Here is a 19552-nt window from a genome sequence, read left to right as displayed (position 1 = left end):
ACTGAGCTCTACTTTTTCCTATTATTCCTTCTGGATAAAGTAACAAAGATCAATACGAAGGCTATTACCTCGCCCCTTTCCCTTCCATCAGTTCCCTCCAAATCCATGACAATTGTACAAGGTTCAATGCCGATACCCTTCGCTATCCAAATGCCCTTGGTTGTTTGATTCCTGTAACAGAATAACATATGTTCCATGTCTCTTGTATGGTTATGAGTGCAAGTAACAGCAAGAGAAACAACTGTATGACTAGAAAAAGACAAACTTGTCCTCCACAATGTGATGCAAAACAGAGAGGCTGAAAAAACTAACCTTCCCCTGAATGCATCCATTTCCGTAAAATTGGTATAGAAAAGATGATTCAAAAGTGTGCTCTTCCCTGTTCAAAAAAAAATCCTTCTCTTAGCACATATAGCAAAATGGTGCGAGTGTGGACATCACATATGCATACATTTATGCACAACCAAAACATACTTAGCTTGTATATTACCGTGAAAAAATAAAAACAAAACATTTTTTTTTATAAGTAAAAATATATTAGACAGCGTTCAAGAGGGGAACGCATCCCGAAAGCTATATAAGGGCCGAAGCCAAAAAAAAGAGGGCCTAAGGACCCAAGGAGCCCAAAAATTCAACAATCTCCTCTATAGATTTACAATTTCTCCCCATCACCCAACTAAAAAGAGAACTAAAAATAATAAATTTCAAAGCCCCAATGGAAGATTCCTCCCCGTCAAAAGATCTTCTATTCCGCTTCTTCCAAATGAACCATCAAACAAAAGGGGGGCGCCCTCTAAAAATCATGAGCGCGGGCTCCCACTGAGCAGCCTCTCCAAGCATGACCGAGGCATAACTCGATGGATGCCGAACAACCAAAAATAAAGTTCCCACAGCCTTGAGCAACATGGCAATGCAGGAGGTGGTGATCCACTGACTCCCCATCCCTCTTACACATGCAACGCCAGTTGATTGTAGCTTGTCTTCTTTTTCTCAAGTTATCCATTGTCAAAATCTTGGCCCAAACTGCAGTCCAAACGAAAAAAGCCACTCTGAGCAGAACCTTCGAACGCCAAACCGATTTCTAAGGGAAATTAGAATCAGAGAAGCAGTAAAACAAGGAACGAACCTCAAACCTCCCCTGTAAGTTAACCCTTGTAAACCATGTTCATTTAATCATCATATCCATAAGAAGTGATGGGACAGTAGGAACCACCATCGGAAAATAAAAGTGAAAAAAAAAAAAGAGGCATAATCCACTTATTACAACTAGTCTTCCTCATTTAATCATCATTTTCGGTCGCCCTCTCCGTCTCTTACCTCTTATTACAACTAGTCTTCCTCGTTTGACCAACGTGTCTCTAGGTTTCTGATGTATGTGTCCAAACTAGTCTCTAGAATTTTCTCACCAATGGGTGCTAGGTTTCTGATGTATGTTTCCAAACCCTATATGTTCTTGTTTCTTTTTTAGAACCCAACATATCGCTTCATACAACATAGTTAGTCTACTAACAGTCCTCTATAATTTTCCTTTTAGAATATGTTTTATTTATTTTATAACATAAAACCCACTAACTTATCACCATTTTGTCCACCCGGCTCCAATCCTACTAGTTATGACGCTATCTATTTCTCCATTTTTGTATTATTGATCCTAAGTAACAAATTGTTTTGAGTAATTTTTTGGTCTTTAAGTGTTATCATTACATTATTAATGTTCAAATCTTTATTGAATTTACACTACATATACTCGGTTTTAGTTTGCTTTATCCTCAATCCTTTCGATTCTAAAACATTTCTCCACATTTCCAAATTTATTGCTAAGCTCTATTTAAAGATATCCAAGAGCAAGATATCATCGGCAAGCATCATGCACCATGGGATCTGGTTTTGGAATTCTTTTATTATCTCATCTAAGAGAATTGCAAATAAATATGGGCTTAGCACCAATCATTGGTTCAATCCAATGTTTATGAAAACCTCACTAGTGTAACCAAAAGTGGTTTGAACTTTAGTTTGTGTATTCATATACATATCTTGGGTACTTTTATAATTTGCATGGGAATTTGTTTTCTTTGTAGGCCCACCAAATTATATATCTTGGGACTCTTTTAAAGACCAAATTCATGTTTGAATGTTTACTAAACGCGACTCAACTCAACAAAGCCTCTCCTACAAAAGGGTACAAAACAATATCAATACTGCGTAGTATATATTTGTATATATGGAACACAATTTAGCATTAAGGAGTTCAATTGAGTCAACTTAGCTATAGGTCCACATAAATGCACCGTTGTTTTTTGGTGGTAGGCAACTAGAAACCCAAGCTCTCTGTACACGACTGAATGTTGAAGGAGCTCAATCCAAGTAAACATACAAGTAAGTCGATTAGAAAGTAGCAAGTAATAGAGCAAACCACATACCACTGCTTTGTGGACCCATGATTGCGACGACAGCATAGGAAAGACCGCACTCGGCGAGCTTCACAGTCTTCATGAAACTTTGGAGACCGACGACATTGAAATCGCCATGTTGGTCAATCAATTGCGTGGCACAGCAATCTTCTAGTCCAACCATGACTAATATATATACACAGATAATACTGGAAACACTTATATACACAGATACACACTAACAAAGTGTATATATAGGAATTGCAAAGAAGCTAGGGCTTTTCTTCTCCTCGGTAATTTGAAGGGCAAGGCAAAAAATCGGATTGCACTCAAAATACAAGCTTGGTTTGGTTCGGCAGAGGAGTCAGATGTAGACAGGTTAGAGAGAGAGAGCAAAAGGTTCAAACACGGCGTTGTTGTCTCTTGTTATCAGAGAAAGGATAGCCTCGTTATGCGTATTTTCTCTCCAAATGACGGGAAGGAATATATATATACAGTTCTCCTACCAATTCCAAAAAGATTATTCTAACTTCCCCCGCACTCAATCGGCCTCTTTTCGTACCACTCCCGCACTCTTTGGCTAAAACTTCAACTTGGGTTATTCTTCTTCTTCTTTTATTATCTCTATCCTCGTCTGACTATCCACAATGTTACCCAATAAAATTTATAGAAGTTGTATTTTCTACCTGTGTCTTTTTATCTTTCAAATATGATGAAAGTTTGAATTTTCATAGGGTAAATAAATATATATATATATATAGTAAAATTTACAGTAGAGTGATACTTACTTTTAAAGTAATGCTCTATAAAATATATAGATAGGTTTTTTATTATTATTATTTATAGAAGAAGGTGCAATTTGTATCGATGGGATTCCTAACGCATTTTTTATTTACTTTTTAATAATTTGACAAGTTTCATATGTAATGCAATAAAAATCGTATGAGAAAAAGTTAATGTAATAAAAATATTTTTTGAAAAAATCATATATCACAAGTGCATGGAATAAGTTAAAGGAGAACTGGACTTGTCTCGACTAAGTTCATTTATACTATTATCAACTATTAATAATTTCAAACTTTATTAACTTAAAATCGAGTTGGTTATTAAAAACTTAATTCTGAGTTGTGTCTCTTCCTTCCTTTAAATAGAAGATTGAGAGTTCATATTTCATAATAAAATAAATTAATTGTGTGTATTATTTATTCATTTACTTATTTTGACAGGAATGTGTGTTACGGTGTGTAACTTACTATGAAAAAATAAAAATAAATAGCCGAGTTACGTTGGACCAAATTAAGCTCAACACAGAATCCATTATTGGAAGCAGATGGCAGGAGTCCATTAAAGGGCCCAATTGTCGCTAAACCAATCTGGCTGCAATTTCCTCAAGCTCAAATTAATCTGCACAACCTAGACTTTGATTGGGCTTGCTCGGCCCGCTTTTGGAACTCACTATAGAGTTTATAGACTAGGAAACGTATATGTTATAGGTGAGTCTGGTATGTATAATGTATGTATACACAGTTTTATTATGTTTTATATATCATCCTGCCCGATTTTTTTCCAAGATTAGGGATCTTTATTTCCTTTAAATCTGAGATATTCATTTGTCAGCCATAAAAATGTTTGTACAGCTTACCATAATTTGTATCTTGCACATTTATTTTAATATATGTATATATGCGCATAACCAAGTTGGATTCTCAACGTCTTGCAACGATCATACTTTAAAATAAAATGAATAAATAACAAAAAAAAAAAAAAAAACACTTTACGTTTTAAAAAATGTGTAATTACAATAAAAGTTTAAGTTATTAGAGAAATAAAATGATAATATATATATATATATAAATATTTAATTTATATATATTATAACAAATGATATGGCAAATGAATCGGTCCAACCGTCCAACATACCAAGTGTGTTTTTTTATCTCCATTTGCTTAGTAAAATAAAGGGTTATGTGCAAAAAGAAAACCCTCTAATATCGATATAGTGCAAAATAATTTTCGTGTTGTGTAAAATACCCTTATACTATTAATTTGGTACAAATAGTCCCTTGGAGACTTAAAATAATGATAATACCCTCATTTTAGTAAAATAAATTAATAAATATAAATATCAGCAATGTAAAATAACCATTTTATTCAAATTGTGTAGGAATTTGTAAAATGACCTCTTTCTTCCTTTCCTTTTCTCTCACCACCCATCACCCACCACCACCACCACCACCAACTACATTTTCCAAACTCAAAAACCAGAAACACAACCCAAACCTACACACACATATATAACCCAAACCCATTTTGCACTTCCACCACCATCACCACTGCCACCAAATCCAACACATAATTATCTTGATCCAACATTAGGAGAGGAAAGTTTCGTGAATGCATTATAGCAAGAAAATAGGTCATAAGTTCTATTTAAGTGTACTTGTAAATAAGTCATAATGTATTTTTTTATACTAACTTATTAATTTGTTGGAGGCATCAACAATTGTCATGTTAGAGGCAATAATAATAATATGGATGGAGATGAAGTATAACTAAAAAGAAAATCATTTTCATCCTCGTTTCTCGTGCATACAACATTTATAAAAGAAATGGGTTTGATAAAAGAGATGGGTTTGATACAGCCCACGGTTTCTCTCTTTAATCTCTATAATAATATATATATATATAATACTTGGTTTACAATGGAATTGGAACGAATTGATAAAAACCCTTTTGTGGGTCACAAAAGAGATTCAATTTTCTTGGTGGAGGACAAATTGATGAAATCGTCCATATGTATGTCATCGCTGCTAAATCAAATCGCTTGTTGCAGAACCTCTTCTATTATGAGGGATGTGAGAGAAGAAATGCGGTAAGGGTAGCGGTGATGGTGGTGGTTGGTGGGGGTGGCGGTGATGGTGGTGGTTGATGGGGGTGACGACCAAAAAATTACATCTCTTGATTATCTAACCCCACTTTTCTGGTTCTCTTATCAATGGATAGCGATTGTGTGTGAGTTCCATTTAGTGAGTGATGTGGAAGTGGTTCGATGAGTCAGTGATGGGCTTTGAGTTACATACACGTGTGTGTGTGTGTGTGTGTGTGTATACTTTTAAGTGTGGCGGTGATGGGGGTTGTGGCCTGTAATGGTGGTGGGAGGAAGTGGCTCGTTGGTGGAGAGAAAAGAGGGAGAGAGAGAGATAAGGGGCAAAATATGAACAAAAGGGTAAAATTGGATTTTCATATTTACTTTTTTGCCAAAAAGTGATCTAAGTAGCTTATTTGTACCTTTTTTTTTTAATTTTATGGAATAACATGCATATTTTTAAAAAGTAGGGACTAATTTTGCACAAACTCTATATATCAGGGAGTTTTTTTCACTTAACTCTAAAATAAGTAATTTGTCAGTTGCATCACGGTATAATTGTTATCAGGATAAAGCTATTAAACACTCTACATGTAATTTAAAAATAAATATTTAGAAGAAAGAGAGTGGTTAAGAACAATTCTCTCTATTTAAAAATTAAAATTATTATGTTGTATTTGGTGTGCAGGAATAGAATGTAATGGAATGTAAGTTGGAATGGAATGAGAATGAGAATGAGAATGGAATGGAATTACCATTCTCATTCTATTGTTTGGTTGTAAATATGAAATGTGTAGGAATTGAATGATAATAACCATTCTAGTATTTGGTTAGACCAATATAAAATTTAGAATGGAATAAATTTCAAATTGAGTTCTCCAAAATATCCCTCTTAATAACAAATAAATTAAATTAACAAAATAACATTCTTCTATAATTTTTTTAAAATAAATGGTGGCAATGTCGGTAGTGGATGGTGGTGGAGGTGGAAAGCAGCGGTGCTGTAAGTAGTAGTGTTGAAAGGCAGCGGTGGTGGCAATGGTGGAAGGCAACATTGGTGTTGGTGGAAAGCGATGGTAGTAGTATGGTGGTAGAAAGCAGTGGTGATGAAAGGCGGTAGCGGTGGTGGCAATGGTGGTGGTGGAAGGAGGTGGCAGTGGTGGAAGGCGGTGAAAAGCGGTGGTAGCAATGGTGAAAGGCGATGATAATGGTGGTGGTGATAAAAGGAGGTAGAGGTGGAAGGAGGTAGTGGTGGTGAAAGGCGGTGACGGTGGTGGTGGAAATATAAGGTAGTGGCGGTGGAAAGAGGTAGCGGTGGTGAAAGGCGGTGGCGATAACAGTGGTGGTGACGAAAAGTAGTAAGGGTGGAGAAAGACGATGGTGGTGGAGAGTAGCAGTGATGGTGGAATATGGTGAAAGACGGTTGCGGTGGTGGTGGTTGCGGCAAAGGAAGGGGTGTCGGTAGCGGTGGTGGTGGTGGAAAGCGGTAGGCAGTGGTGAAAATCGGTGGCGGTGGCGATGAAAGACTGAGGCGGTTGTGGTGGAAGGTAGTGGTTTTTGAACTTGCGACTTAAGGGTTTTTTAGGAGGTTGAATTTTTTTATAAAAAAATTGCTTAGGAATGGAATGGTCATTCCATAGGTTTAGCTGTGGAATGAATTTTCATTCTAATGGAATTGTCATTCTCACTTTAAATTGCATATCAAACAAAGAAATTGTTGAAATGGGCATTTCATTCCATTTCATTACATTCATGCACACCAAACGCGCATTAGAGAAATAAAATGATACAACAACACAATTGATTTTTTTGATATATTACAATGAATGATTGATATTGTCCGTTTTAAGTCCTACCTAGCAGGGTTTTGTTCTTTGGTTTTATTTTAAAAGGTATCAAATCATTTAGTAATAACACTAGCACATATAAACACTCCATCTTCATCTTACTCAGGTAATGTTGCACCCGTAACTTGTCAGTGTCTTACACCCGCCCACAAGGTCGCCACAATCACTCTTTAGAGCCCAACGTCCTCATTAGCCACACTTCCACCTCTGATACCATTTGTAACATTTCACTTCACCACATGGTATAATATTTGTTTGTTTTGAGTCTAAAGCTACGATTTTATTGTTGAGTTTACTCCAAAAAGCCCCCATATAAAACTAACACATATAAGGACAAATATTGCACCAAATAACCTAACTCCAAATGTTATGCATATTAACTACACATACAAGTTAAAAATGTTATGTCGTTTAATGACAAATAAGTTAACACCTTCGTAAATCAAGTTAAACTTTTTAAATATATTTTTAATTTAACTAAACTCACGCTAGATTCGCAGCCATACAAATATAGTATTCCATCGATCTTATATCATATGTCTATGTTTAGAATTAAGGCTTTGTTTGGATACATAGGAGAGAAAAAAATAAAAATAAAAATAATAGTATTAGGTATGAGAGAAAAGAAAAAAAAAAAAAATAGTAATAATCTTTATTTATGTTCAGATAGATAGGAGAGAAAAGAAATGAAATGATAGTATTATTGTTTGGATATGACAGATGGGAGAAAATAAGAGAAGTGATAACAACCAAATTTCTATTATATTATTTTAAATAGAAGGGATATAAGTGGAATAATAATTTTCTCTTTTTAATTGTCGAGGGCACTTTCAGGATTATGAAAATACTACTTAAACACTATCATTTCTCTCCATATCTTCTCATTTTTTGAGAGATAGAAAAGGGATAAAGAGATATCTCCATATCATTTATTTTCTCTCATTTTAAACCACCTAAACACACTTAAGCCCTATCCTTTATTTTCTTTTATTTCCCTATCCTTCCAAATCATCCTATCCAAATGCACTCTAAAAGTTTTTAAAGGGACATGTTATTACTGAGTAATATATTATTCTATTTTAAAATTATTAATTTGAGTTTTTAGTTTAAATATGTATAACTACTAAGATTGAATTGTTTTAAAAACATAAAAGATAACGATGAAAAGATAATATTTATTTGCTTTGACTTTTTTTAATGGACAATTAATTTAGAATATTCAAAAAGAAAATAATAAACTACTAATAATATAGATGGACAACTATAGTATTGTTTTAGGGTAAATTACACTGACCTCCCTTAAGATTTTATCAAATTACACTGAGATAAAGTATTTGGGACTTATTACTTTGATATCCCTTAAATATCAAATGTGTGCGTAAAAAGTCAATTATGCACTCTATATTTTAGTTCTTTTGTAATACAAGATTCTGTCATACGAAATTACTATTTTATCCAATATTTATAGAAAATATTAGGGCTTTCTTGGTTTGTAACTATAGAAATAATTTTCAATTATCGGAAAACTAAAAAAAGAAAACTGTACAAAAAATTATGGCCTTACTTAGTTTGTAACTCTGAGAATAATTTTATGTACTCAGAAAAAATGAAAATAATAATTAAAAAAAGCTGTACAAAAAACTCTACTTGGTTCAACTTTCTGAAAACTCAGTTATAAGAAGGCCTACTTTCAGATAACTGTTTTTTATTGTTCTTTAAAAACTGTTTTCTGTTTTATGTTCTCTGTTATCTGAATTCTTAAGAACTATTTTCAGAGTTACAAACCAAGCAAGCTCTATGCTTAGTTCAGTTTTCTGAAAACTCTCAGTTATAAAAATACATGTTTTCAGAGACCAATCTTTTATATTTCTCTAAAAACTGTTCTCTATTTTCTAATAACTGTTTTCAGAGTTACAAAGTAACCATGTCCTTATTTTCTGCATTTCTCAATCTAAACACATATATACACCTAAATATACATATAGGCACCCATATATTTTCAGATTTATATACATATTAACATACATGCAAATAGATATATATAAATTCGTACATGTACACAAATTTTTAGATCTGTAAGAGGTTGGGTGACAATATCGATGATGGTGAACATAGATGTGTCGGTGTCGATGTTAGTGATGATTATTGATGACGCCGAATGAAAACGCTTTATATTCTTTCTTACCGCTATCTATGCCTACCTCCAGCACATCCTCAAAACACCACCACAGCCCCACCTCCTCATCCTTCCCTTTGCAATACCAACAATCAATAATATATATATATATATATATATATATATATATATATATATAATATTTTTGTGTGTATATTTAAAAAGAAAATTCTTAGAATGCTCATCATCAATTTGGGTTACCAATTTAAAATTTTTTTTCTCTCTTTCAGGAACACGTGGCATATGAGTCTAGCCCTGGAAAATCTAATGAAGCCTTCCCTTCCTCCCCTTCCTCCTCCACTAACTCCTCTCATTCATCCACCACAATCCATTCCATCATCCTCTACTTCGAGGAGCATCCAGTCCCCTCATGTGATTCATAATCAGCTCTCTATTCACAAATCAAAACATTCCCATTCAACAGCTAAACCACCTCTCCACCCCTCAGCCAAGTCACCACTCAAAAACCCAGCACATGCATCACGTACCATTCTTAAGCCTAAGATTGCTTCCAATCTCTTAGATAACCATGAGAACCATGTCACACCTGATCACCTCCCCAGATCTCCCACAATCACAGCTTCTACCATAGACAAGATCAAGAGGGCCTTGCAGAGCGACAAGATTCTTAATCCTTCAAGCAAACTAATCACAGAGATTTGCTACCTACCTGATGATGTGGGAGCAGAGGTTATGGAAGCATCTAAGTTTGATCTGACTATGGAGGTCTATAGGTTCAAGAGAAAGTTGAAGACTCTAGAGGATGAATTGGCAGCTTTGAAATCTCAGTCCACTATACCCTCTTCCTCTGTTAGACCTCTCGAATCATTAAATTTCCAACCTTCCGATCTTCTGAGCCTCAAGGCTAGTGCTGATGCAAATCATGCCGAACTGATGATGGTCCTCAAGAAACTGTTCTCTCGGCCGACAACCACCTCAGGGTCAGGCTCGGGGACTGATCAACGGCAGGATTTTCAAAATTCAAACCTTCTGCAGGACTCTGGGATGTCACACAAGGGAAGGAAAAAGTTCCTGACACACAGACACTTACTGTAATTGTGTGGAGCCCACCTCTTATTAGCTCTATGCAGATTTGTCATGTCACCCCAGCTACTTCTTCTAATGGGCTTCCACCCATTAATGAACCCAATCTACTTCCTATTAAGCTTACCACCACTCCACCACAATCATCTCTCCACCCCAAAAGAACTTGGGCGGAGGTAGTGCAACAACCTCCCTCTGCACATCCTTCTCAGAAAATAGTCTTAGAGTACTTTGAGCTAGTAAGAACAGATAATGGAGATATTGTGGCTCCCCCTAAGGAGGTTAAGGAAGAGGGTATCACCTCTTGGAGTGGTCTGCTGGTTGGAAGATTTACTCTCAAAAAACCTTCATTCAGCAAGGTTCAGCAAACTGCAATGAGGATCTGGAACAAGTTTGGGCTGCAGCATGTGTTTGCAGACAGTGAAGGCTGTTTCTACTTCAAGTTCGATTCTGATCTCTCAGCCACCTCAATCTTAGCTTCTGGCCCTTATCGTTTTGCAGGGAAAACTCTCCAGTTGCAAAAATGGAACTTCAACTTGTAACAAGGAAATAGAACTGGGAAATATCAGTTGGTTCTTGTATGGGTTCAACTGTTTAACGTCCCAATGCAGTTTTGGACTACAAAGGGATTAAGTCATATTGCTAGTGCACTGGGTAGGCCATTATGCAGACCAAACAACTGATGGAATGGAGAAGTTAAGGTTTGCTAGAATCTATATCGAGGTTGATCTGAGCCTTCCTTTGATTCATTCTTTTCCACTAAGAAATGTTGATGGTACAATGGTGGATATCCTAGTGGAATATCAAGAAATACCCAAGTTCTGTATATCTTGTAAAAAAAGTGGGGCATATTTCATCAATTTGTCCCTCTTTCAAAAAGGGTGGCCCTTTACCACAGACCAAACCTAATCAGTGGCTGAAAATCCTTCCTGGGAAGGGAGGACAGCGAATGATTCCCACAATTGAGGGCTCATCCTCCTCTCCTCATTTTAATCTAATTCCATCTCAACCATCCCCTACAATAGGTCAGCCAATGAATATGAATACCCCCAAACCACAATTACCAAATGGAATCTCATTTAACTCACCATCATCGTCAAAGAGAGTCTCACTGGTCCAGGCTAAGCAGACAGCCAGGTCTCTTTCCTGTGGTGACTTGGAAATTAATAAAGTTCTATGCTCTTTCCCCCGTGAAGGGATAAATGTCTGTTCCTCACCTCATGGTAAGGAGGTGTGTTCATTTGATATTGTGGCCTCATACAAGATGAGCCTGAGTAAGCATTATTATTGTCTTCTTTCTCCCAAAGTATTTCAAGCTCTACAACTTTCAAGGACAAGAGAATCAACACTAAGAAGAAGAAAGACAACATCAATAGAGCTCTGCATTTGAATTTCTTCCCCTACAAGGGGTTAGGGCATCTGAGAGGTAAGCACAAAGTCCCCTCTCAATGATTAACTTTGCTGCATGGAATATACGAGGCTTGAATAGCCTCCCAAAGCAGCTGGAGCTGCGTTCTTTTGTTACATCTTGCAAGCTAGACTTGCTGACTATTTTGGAAACTAGGGTCTCACTTGATAATATGGGTGAAATCCATCGATTTATTGCCCCTAGGTGGCTGGCTATGCACAACTATGACCACTCAGTTCTAGGAAGAATATGGATTATGTGGAACTCAGACAAACTCAGAGTTGACCTAATTACTTCTACTAGACAACTTATTCATTACTCAGTGACTTTTACTGACAACACCCATTTTTTTTTGCTTCATTTGTCTACGTTGCTAATCCATGCATGAAGAGGAAAGAACTTTAGGACTCCATAAATGAGCAATCCACCTCAGATTCCCCATGCATAGTGATTGGGGATTTTAATGTTATTTCTTCCTCACATGAAAAGTATGGGGGTTCCCAAAGATAGACAGCCGCAATGAATGACTTCAATGACTATTTAATACACTCACAGTTAGATGACCTAAGATTCTCAAGTATGCAGTTCACATGGAACAACAAAAGTACAGGTCATGCTAATATTGCCAAGAAGCTTGACAAGACTTTAATAAATGAGAAGTGGACTATGGTTTTCCAAATGTCAGATTGCACCTTTCTCCCTCTTAGCATCTCTGATCATAGCCCTATTCTGGTCAAATTGGGCGCACCTTCAGCACAGAGGAGGATCCCATTTAGGTATTTCAACTTATGGGCTACTAACCCTAATTTTTTCCCTACAGTGGAGCAAGTTTGGGCTTCCCATATCAGTGGCACCTCTATGTTTCAGGTGGTGCAAAAACTTAAAGCCCTGAAAGGAATTCTAAAGCAAAAATGCAGAGTAGAAATTTCTCTTGCATCATCATTGGTGGTTCAATCAAAGCAGGCTCTATCCTCATGCCAACAACTCTTTGACTCAAACCCCATGGATATTCAACTCAAGATTCAGGAAAAGGAACTCATGCAGCATTACACAGACCTTGCATTTGCTGAGGAGAAGTTCATCAAATAAATGGCTAGGGTCAGATAGTTGAGAGAGGGTGATAGCAATACCTCATATTTCTTCAAGCTTTTTAATTCCAAGATCAATAAGAGAAAGATTACTTGCATCACGAATACAAATGGTGTCTCTATTGAGGGGGAAAATCTTATTCAGGCTGAGGTTGTGGCTCACTTCCAAGGCCTATTAGGAGGCTCTCCACTTTCTTACCCTGGGAGGTAGGCTTTGTAGCCATTTATCATTACACAGGTTCCTTCTAATATGTTGCCAATGCTATCTTCTGTCCCTACTGATGCTGAAATCCAAGCTTGTTTTTTGGCTTTTAACAATGATAAATCACCTGGTCCGGATGGATTTAATGCACACTTTTATCAAATGGCATGGCCTGTGGTTGGGAGGGATGTCATCAATGCTATTAGGACCTTTTTTGTCAATGGCAAGCTCCTTAAAGAGGTTAACAACTTCTACATTGCCTTAGTTCCTAAGACATCTAATCCCACAACCTTAAACGACTTTCGACCTATATCTTGCTGCAATACCCTTTATAAATGCATAGCCAAATTGATTGCCAACAAGCTGAAGAATGTACTACCATCTATCATTGATTCCTTCCAAAATGCCTTTATCAAAGGTAAGCACATTGGGGATAGTGTTCTCTTGGCCCAAAAGCTACTGCAGGGGTACCATAAGCAGCTCACACCTCCAAGAGGTGCCATGAAAGTGGACTTTATGAAAGCATTTGACTCTGTGGGGTGGGATTTTTTACTTGACACCCTATTCTTTTTTGGGTTACCTCAGATATTTATTGAATGAATCAGGGCATGTATTACCTCTCCTTCCTTTACAATCTCATTGAATAGGGAATTTCATGGGCATTTTCAAGGGGTTAGGGGTCTTAAACAAGGGGACCCAATCTCCCCTCTGTTGTTTGTGGTGGCTATGCAGGTTTTCTACTCCATTACATGGAATTTCATTGCTGACAGCTAATCTTTCAAGTTCCATTCAAGATGCAGAAGGCTAGCCATTTCCCATCTCATCTTCGTGGATGATCTCTTATTGTTTTCCTATAGTGACCTTGCTTCAGCTGCTACACTCAAACAAGCTTTGGACCACTTCACCTCACTCTCGGGTTTGAAAATTAATTGCTCTAAGAGCAAATTCTTTATCTCAAGAGTAGGGAATACAATTACTGAAGATATTAAGAATCTGCTGAGGTTCGACTTGGGGTCACTGCCTAACAAATACCTTACGGTGCCGCTGATTGCTACTCGTCTTAAGGCTTCTAATTGTAGAGGGTTGGTGGAAAATGTCACGAGAAGGGTCACCCATTGGTCCTCTAACTTCTTATCCTATGTGGGTAGAATTCAACTTATACAATCAGTCCTCTATAGTATGGTGAACTACTGGTCCAGCTTATTTGTTTTACCTAAATCAGTCTTGGCTGAGGTTATTGCATCCTTAGAAACTTCCTATGAATGGGGACAAAATTCAAACATTCTGGGGCCAAGATTATATGGGCTGCAGTCTGTCAACCAAGGAAGTGTAGAGGCCTAGGGTTTCGAAGCCTGGACATTGCGAATATGGCAACATCACTCAAGCACATTTGGACTCCTATTTCTTGCCAGAGGGATAATCTTTGGGCACAATGGGTAAGGACTCAGCTGGTTCAGGATAGGTGTTTCTGGACTATGCCAATTCCACAGGCATGCTCGTGTAACTAGAAGAAACTATTTCAACTTAGAGGAGCTGTAAGGTCACTCATTAGGAGGATTATTGGTAATGGTGAAATGACATACTTTTGAGAAGACAACTGGCTTCAAGGGGGCCTCTCATCTTCAGGGTCAATGATGAAATTAGAAGCAACATACCAATTTTACCTAAGCAAAAACTCTCAACACTTGCGGTGGATGGAGCGTGGTCTTTTCCGGATGCAGTTACAGAGCTTTTCCCTGAAATTACAAACATAAGCCCACCATCTGATTCCTCCGTGTGGATCCTTTTTCCTATAGGTTCTTTTTCCTTATCCCATACTGTCAGTTGGTTGGAGACCCTTTCTCCCCCAAGGCAATGGTATCACCTCGTTTGGCACCATTTCTTGGTGCCAAAAAGTAGATTTTCTTTATAGCTTACAATGCAAAATAAGCTCTCTACCCTCGACAGAAGTAGCATAAGGGATGTGCCTCTTCTAAGGCTGTGCCATTTCTGCAACTTGGTAGATGAGTCACACAATCACTTGTTCTTTGGCTGCTTCTTCATCAGACCTTTATGGATCCATCTTCAAGACAGATGCAAGTTCCGTTCCCCTACTTCATCGTGGAATGGATTTGTGAATTGGGTATCGCATCAATGGGCATGACGGAATTTGCGTATGGTGGTGAACAAGCTCATGCTATCCACAACCATCAATAAGATATGGATGGAGCGAAACCACCGAGCCTTCAAGAATCGAAGATGCTCACAAATGGAGTTACTCAGGCAGATCACTGACTTGATCAGGCAGAAGCTACTTACTTTGCAGGTGCAAGACTCTGTTGATGCAAGTCGTTTGATCCTTGAATGGAACCTACTTGCATCGTTCATCAGACCACCACCGGAGCCACCAGATCTTTTCAATTAGGGCTGCTGCCCTAATTTGCCTTTCACCGGAATAATTCAACGCTTAGACATGGGTAGTCTAGAATGCTATAGAATGACCTAGACTAGATATGTTTCTGCTGTGGGGTTGGGCCCTGTTTGGGATTGGGCTTTGTATTTTGTGTTGTTATGCCTCGTCTATTATTCATGGACAGGGCCTTACTGGGGTTATTTGTACATTCTATTTTATAGCAATATAAATTAATCTTTATCTTCTTTAAAAAAAAATTTGGGTTGCCATAAATTTTGGATGATGTATATACAATATTACGTATATTTATAAAGGAGTATACAAGTTGAGTAACAATTTAATATAGATGGAAAGGAGAAAGAGAGAAATTGCATGAGTTAGAGAGAGAGAGAGAGAGATAGATGGGAAAGAAATAGATTGCAGAAGAGAGAGAAAGTGGTAATGGATACTTAAGGGTATTCTTGTTTATGTCATTATTGGTTTTTTTTTTTTTTATTTATCAAAATGTCATTATTGGTTGATTTTTGTCATTTTTTAATTAGTGTAATTTATCCTATTATTTAAATATACACATTTCACAGTTTACACTTTACGCCTATTTTATACCAATTTCATTAGACCAAATTAAAAATTGGGAATGTTGGTTCCACAAACGAATATACCCATTAAAAAAATAGTGAGGCGAAATGACGATAGTACCTTTATATTTGTCCCCTAAAATTGCAGGCTAGAATCCAAAAACTAAGAACGACAGTGACGAGTCACGGGGCTTCATGACCCTATGAACAGTCCCATCTGGTCAAACCTCTAGTCAATGCAAGTCTGCACATGGACCCCACAACTCGTACTAACCCGCAGGATTAAAAAGCGAAAAGTGCCTATGACGTGGCAACCAGGCTTTAAATGTCCTGCCTTAAAAGACGAAATTGACATCCGTATTTCCCTCAAAGGACAAACCTGTCCTCTTCGCATGATCCAGATTTTTGGGATGATCATGTAATTCGGTGTAAATTTAGGGTTTTGTAGGTCTTGACCATATATTATCATTCTTGCATATGCAATAATAGGGCAATAACCAAAAAGTTTCTTTAGAACTGTCGAGTGCCCTTGCATTAAGCTATACCCAAAAATTATTATACTCCTATACACATATGTATGACTACGTATATTTGGTAACCATACATGGTTACATATGTGGATTTTGTTTGCTTGATCTCTTGTTTGAGCTAGAGAGAGCATCATGGCATGATATATGTTGAGCAAATAATACATTTTTCGTCTTCTCTAAGCCAACAATAAGAATCAAGGACTCTTAGCTTCACTCCCTCCCATTTCCATTTCATGCATGTTCAGTACTGTATTAAAACAGTTTATAGCGCATGCAATTTCTTAGAGTTGCAAATGATTGAATTGCTCTTATAATAAATTTCTTGATTCATCTTAAATAAATATGTCAAAGTTCAAACAATCTCAATAAATTAACCCATTGACTAACATATATATATATATATATATATATATATATATATATATATATAGGTGGACGAGCTGAACAATTATAATAAAGCTGTCCTTGTTAATTAACGACTCTGCTTAATTAATGGACGGGCATACATTTTAACTTGAAAGATTATGATGAATGCTGGCTTAGGCACGTGTATGGTTACTGGTAGTCAGGTTCGGAGTGATCCCTCTCTCTGGTTGTGAAAAGTTTTGGGGGTTATTGATATATATCTGTCAGTTTGAATAGATTTGTTTGGAATTTTCTGATAATGTGCTACCCATCAGGTATGATCTTTCTCTCTCTCTCTGTATCACAATCTGTAGAGGTAGTGGTTTGAATTAGTATGTTAAGATTCGGACTTTAAACTTTGTAGATTTTTGAAGATTTTAAGGGTAGTGCATGCTGATCAATATTGTAAAGCTTTAAAAAAGGTTGTGAATTTTAAAGAAAGAAAGTGAAAAGGTGAAAGAGAGAGATACTGGTGAAAACATGCAACTAGTTTCTTTTTACTTTCTTCTCATTTATGATTTATATGCAGCCTCTGCAGATGCAAAGCCAACCACAATATATATATATATATATATATATATATATATATTCTCTTATTAGTATTTTATATGTTAGTAATAGCTACACACTACTCATCCATGTTTAGGCATACTAATTAATGCCCCTTTAGCTGAACTAGCTAGCAGTCATGCATAGTGATTATTTGACTTGTTTGAATAGCCACATCACACCACAAGCACTCTAAATTTAAAAAGAAAGCTAGAGACAAAGTGCCATTGGAATATCAATGTGCTTCACCAAGCCCCTCTCTCTGTTTTTCCCTACTCTTTAAGACTGCCTCTCTCTCTCTCTCTACACACACAAATACACACACACATATATATGTTAGCATATTGTCTTGCATGCACTTGAGTTGTTGGTGATGATGGCTAATATTCAAGGAGTAGGTAATAATAGTAGTGTGTTGAGGGAATATAGAAGAGGGAACTGGACAGTGCAGGAGACAATGGTTCTGATAGAGGCAAAGAAGATGGATGATGAGAGAAGAATGAAGAGACCAGCTGGTGTATGTGGGGATAGTAGTGATCCCCAAGGGATGATGAGGATTAGCAAACCTACAGAGCTAAGATGGAAATGGATTGAAGATTTTTGCTGGAGAAATGGGTGTTTCAGAAGTCAGAACCAGTGCAATGACAAGTGGGATAATCTTATGAGAGATTTCAAGAAAGTCAGAGATTATGAGAGAAGATTATTAGTTGTTTATCAGAAAGCTGGAGAAGGAGATCATGATTGTAAAATGAATGAAAGCAGTAGTTATTGGAAGATTGAAAGGAGTGAGAGGAAAGAGAGGAACTTGCCTTCCAATATGTTGCCTCAGATATATGAAGCTTTGGTAGAGGTTGTGGAGAGGAAAGGAGGAGGAGGAGTACAGAGGGTAGTAGGTAGTGGTGGTGGTGGATCTATTTCCAATACCAACACCAGCAGGGCCGGCTATGTCATGGAGGGACCCACCATCAGTACTGTTCAGCCTTCATTCCCGCCTCTATTGCAACACACCATCTCAACTCCAGTTGCATTATTACCACTCCCTCCACCGCTACAACCACCACCACCACCACCATCACAACCACATCCCATCTCATATTCTCAGCCACTGCCCACAGTAAGTACTCTCTCTCACACACACAAATAGTGCTCCTCACTTTTAATGCATCAATCGATCATTTGGACTTTTAGCACTATATATGTCAGGAATGCATATGATGGTGCCTTGTCCTCTTCCTTATAACAATTGCAGATATATTCGTTTCCTCTCTCTCCTCTGTGTGTGTGTGTGTGTGCGCGCTTGTTTTGTGGACGGAGTTTGGAAGCAAGAAGTTTCAGTCATAGCATTTTTCAGAGATTTTGCTATACATTTCTTATTTGCTCATTGATGTCCTCTTTTTTCACATTAACAACTTACATTACTCCTACAATGAACTTGAGCAATTTGTTTATTTTATAGCTTTCTGAGTGTGTGCATCAAGTAATTATATTAGTACACTATGCATGCATCAAATGCCCCACTTTCATCAATATCATTTTTTTTTTTTTTTCTTTCTATTTATTTTATTTGATTCGATATATATATATATATATATATATGTTTAATTATATTTTAATGTACGTGTGATAGTCAGATACTGATACAAGTGAGTATTCAGACTCACCATCAGCAAAGAGGAGGAGGAGGAGGAGGAGGAGGAGAGGAGAGGGAAGCAGTGGGACTGCAGCAAGCGGCAGCACAATATCGAATGAAGTGAGCTCTGCAATCTCTAGAAGTGCAACCATTATAGCAGAAGCAATTCAGGCCTGTGAGGAGAGAGAAGAAAGAAGGCACAAGGACCTATTGAGTTTGCATGAGAGAAGACTACAGATTGAGGAGTCTAAGACTGAGATCAACAGACAAGGTATTAATGGCCTGGTTGATGCTGTTAACAAGCTTGCCAATTCAATCTTTACTTTGGCCACCCACAAAGTTGAACAATCTGATCCTCCACAATGATCCATCCATCTCATTTGATTCTCAACTATTTATATATATATTTATTTATATATAAAATCTGAAATTGATGATAGATAGAGA

At 37.1% G+C, this 19552-nt stretch overlaps 3 protein-coding genes across 3 annotated transcripts in view; 2 read left to right on the top strand and 1 right to left on the bottom strand.

The window, feature by feature from the left end:
- LOC132268173 (protein ROOT HAIR DEFECTIVE 3 homolog 2-like) overlaps positions 1-2983 on the bottom strand; it is a 29022-nt gene extending 26039 nt beyond the window's left edge. The window contains exons 1-3 of the mRNA XM_059768955.1: positions 2421-2983; positions 313-379; positions 69-171 (exon numbers count right to left, since the gene is read on the bottom strand). Of these exons, the coding sequence (XP_059624938.1) occupies positions 69-171; positions 313-379; positions 2421-2574 (324 nt within the window). The 5' untranslated portion in view covers positions 2575-2983. The remainder of the gene's footprint in view (positions 1-68; positions 172-312; positions 380-2420) is intronic.
- A 10086-nt stretch (positions 2984-13069) lies between these two features.
- On the top strand, positions 13070-14362 carry LOC132282327 (uncharacterized). Its single transcript, XM_059783965.1, has 2 exons — positions 13070-13560; positions 13816-14362. The coding sequence occupies exons 1-2, from the start codon at positions 13070-13072 to the stop codon at positions 14360-14362; spliced, it is 1038 nt and encodes a 345-aa protein (XP_059639948.1).
- Positions 14363-17751: 3389 nt separating this feature from the next.
- On the top strand, positions 17752-19552 carry LOC132272056 (uncharacterized). Its single transcript, XM_059773512.1, has 2 exons — positions 17752-18593; positions 19107-19552. The coding sequence occupies exons 1-2, from the start codon at positions 17849-17851 to the stop codon at positions 19469-19471; spliced, it is 1110 nt and encodes a 369-aa protein (XP_059629495.1). The 5' UTR covers positions 17752-17848; the 3' UTR covers positions 19472-19552.

This window comes from Cornus florida, unplaced genomic scaffold (assembly GCF_030987335.1).
Source record: "Cornus florida cultivar Cherokee Brave unplaced genomic scaffold, ASM3098733v1 CherokeeBrave_3.0.0_Hap2_Chr01, whole genome shotgun sequence".
Taxonomy (NCBI): domain Eukaryota; kingdom Viridiplantae; phylum Streptophyta; class Magnoliopsida; order Cornales; family Cornaceae; genus Cornus; species Cornus florida.
The sequence above is the reverse complement of the archived record's forward strand: the minus strand, read 5'-3'. Positions and strand labels throughout refer to the sequence as shown.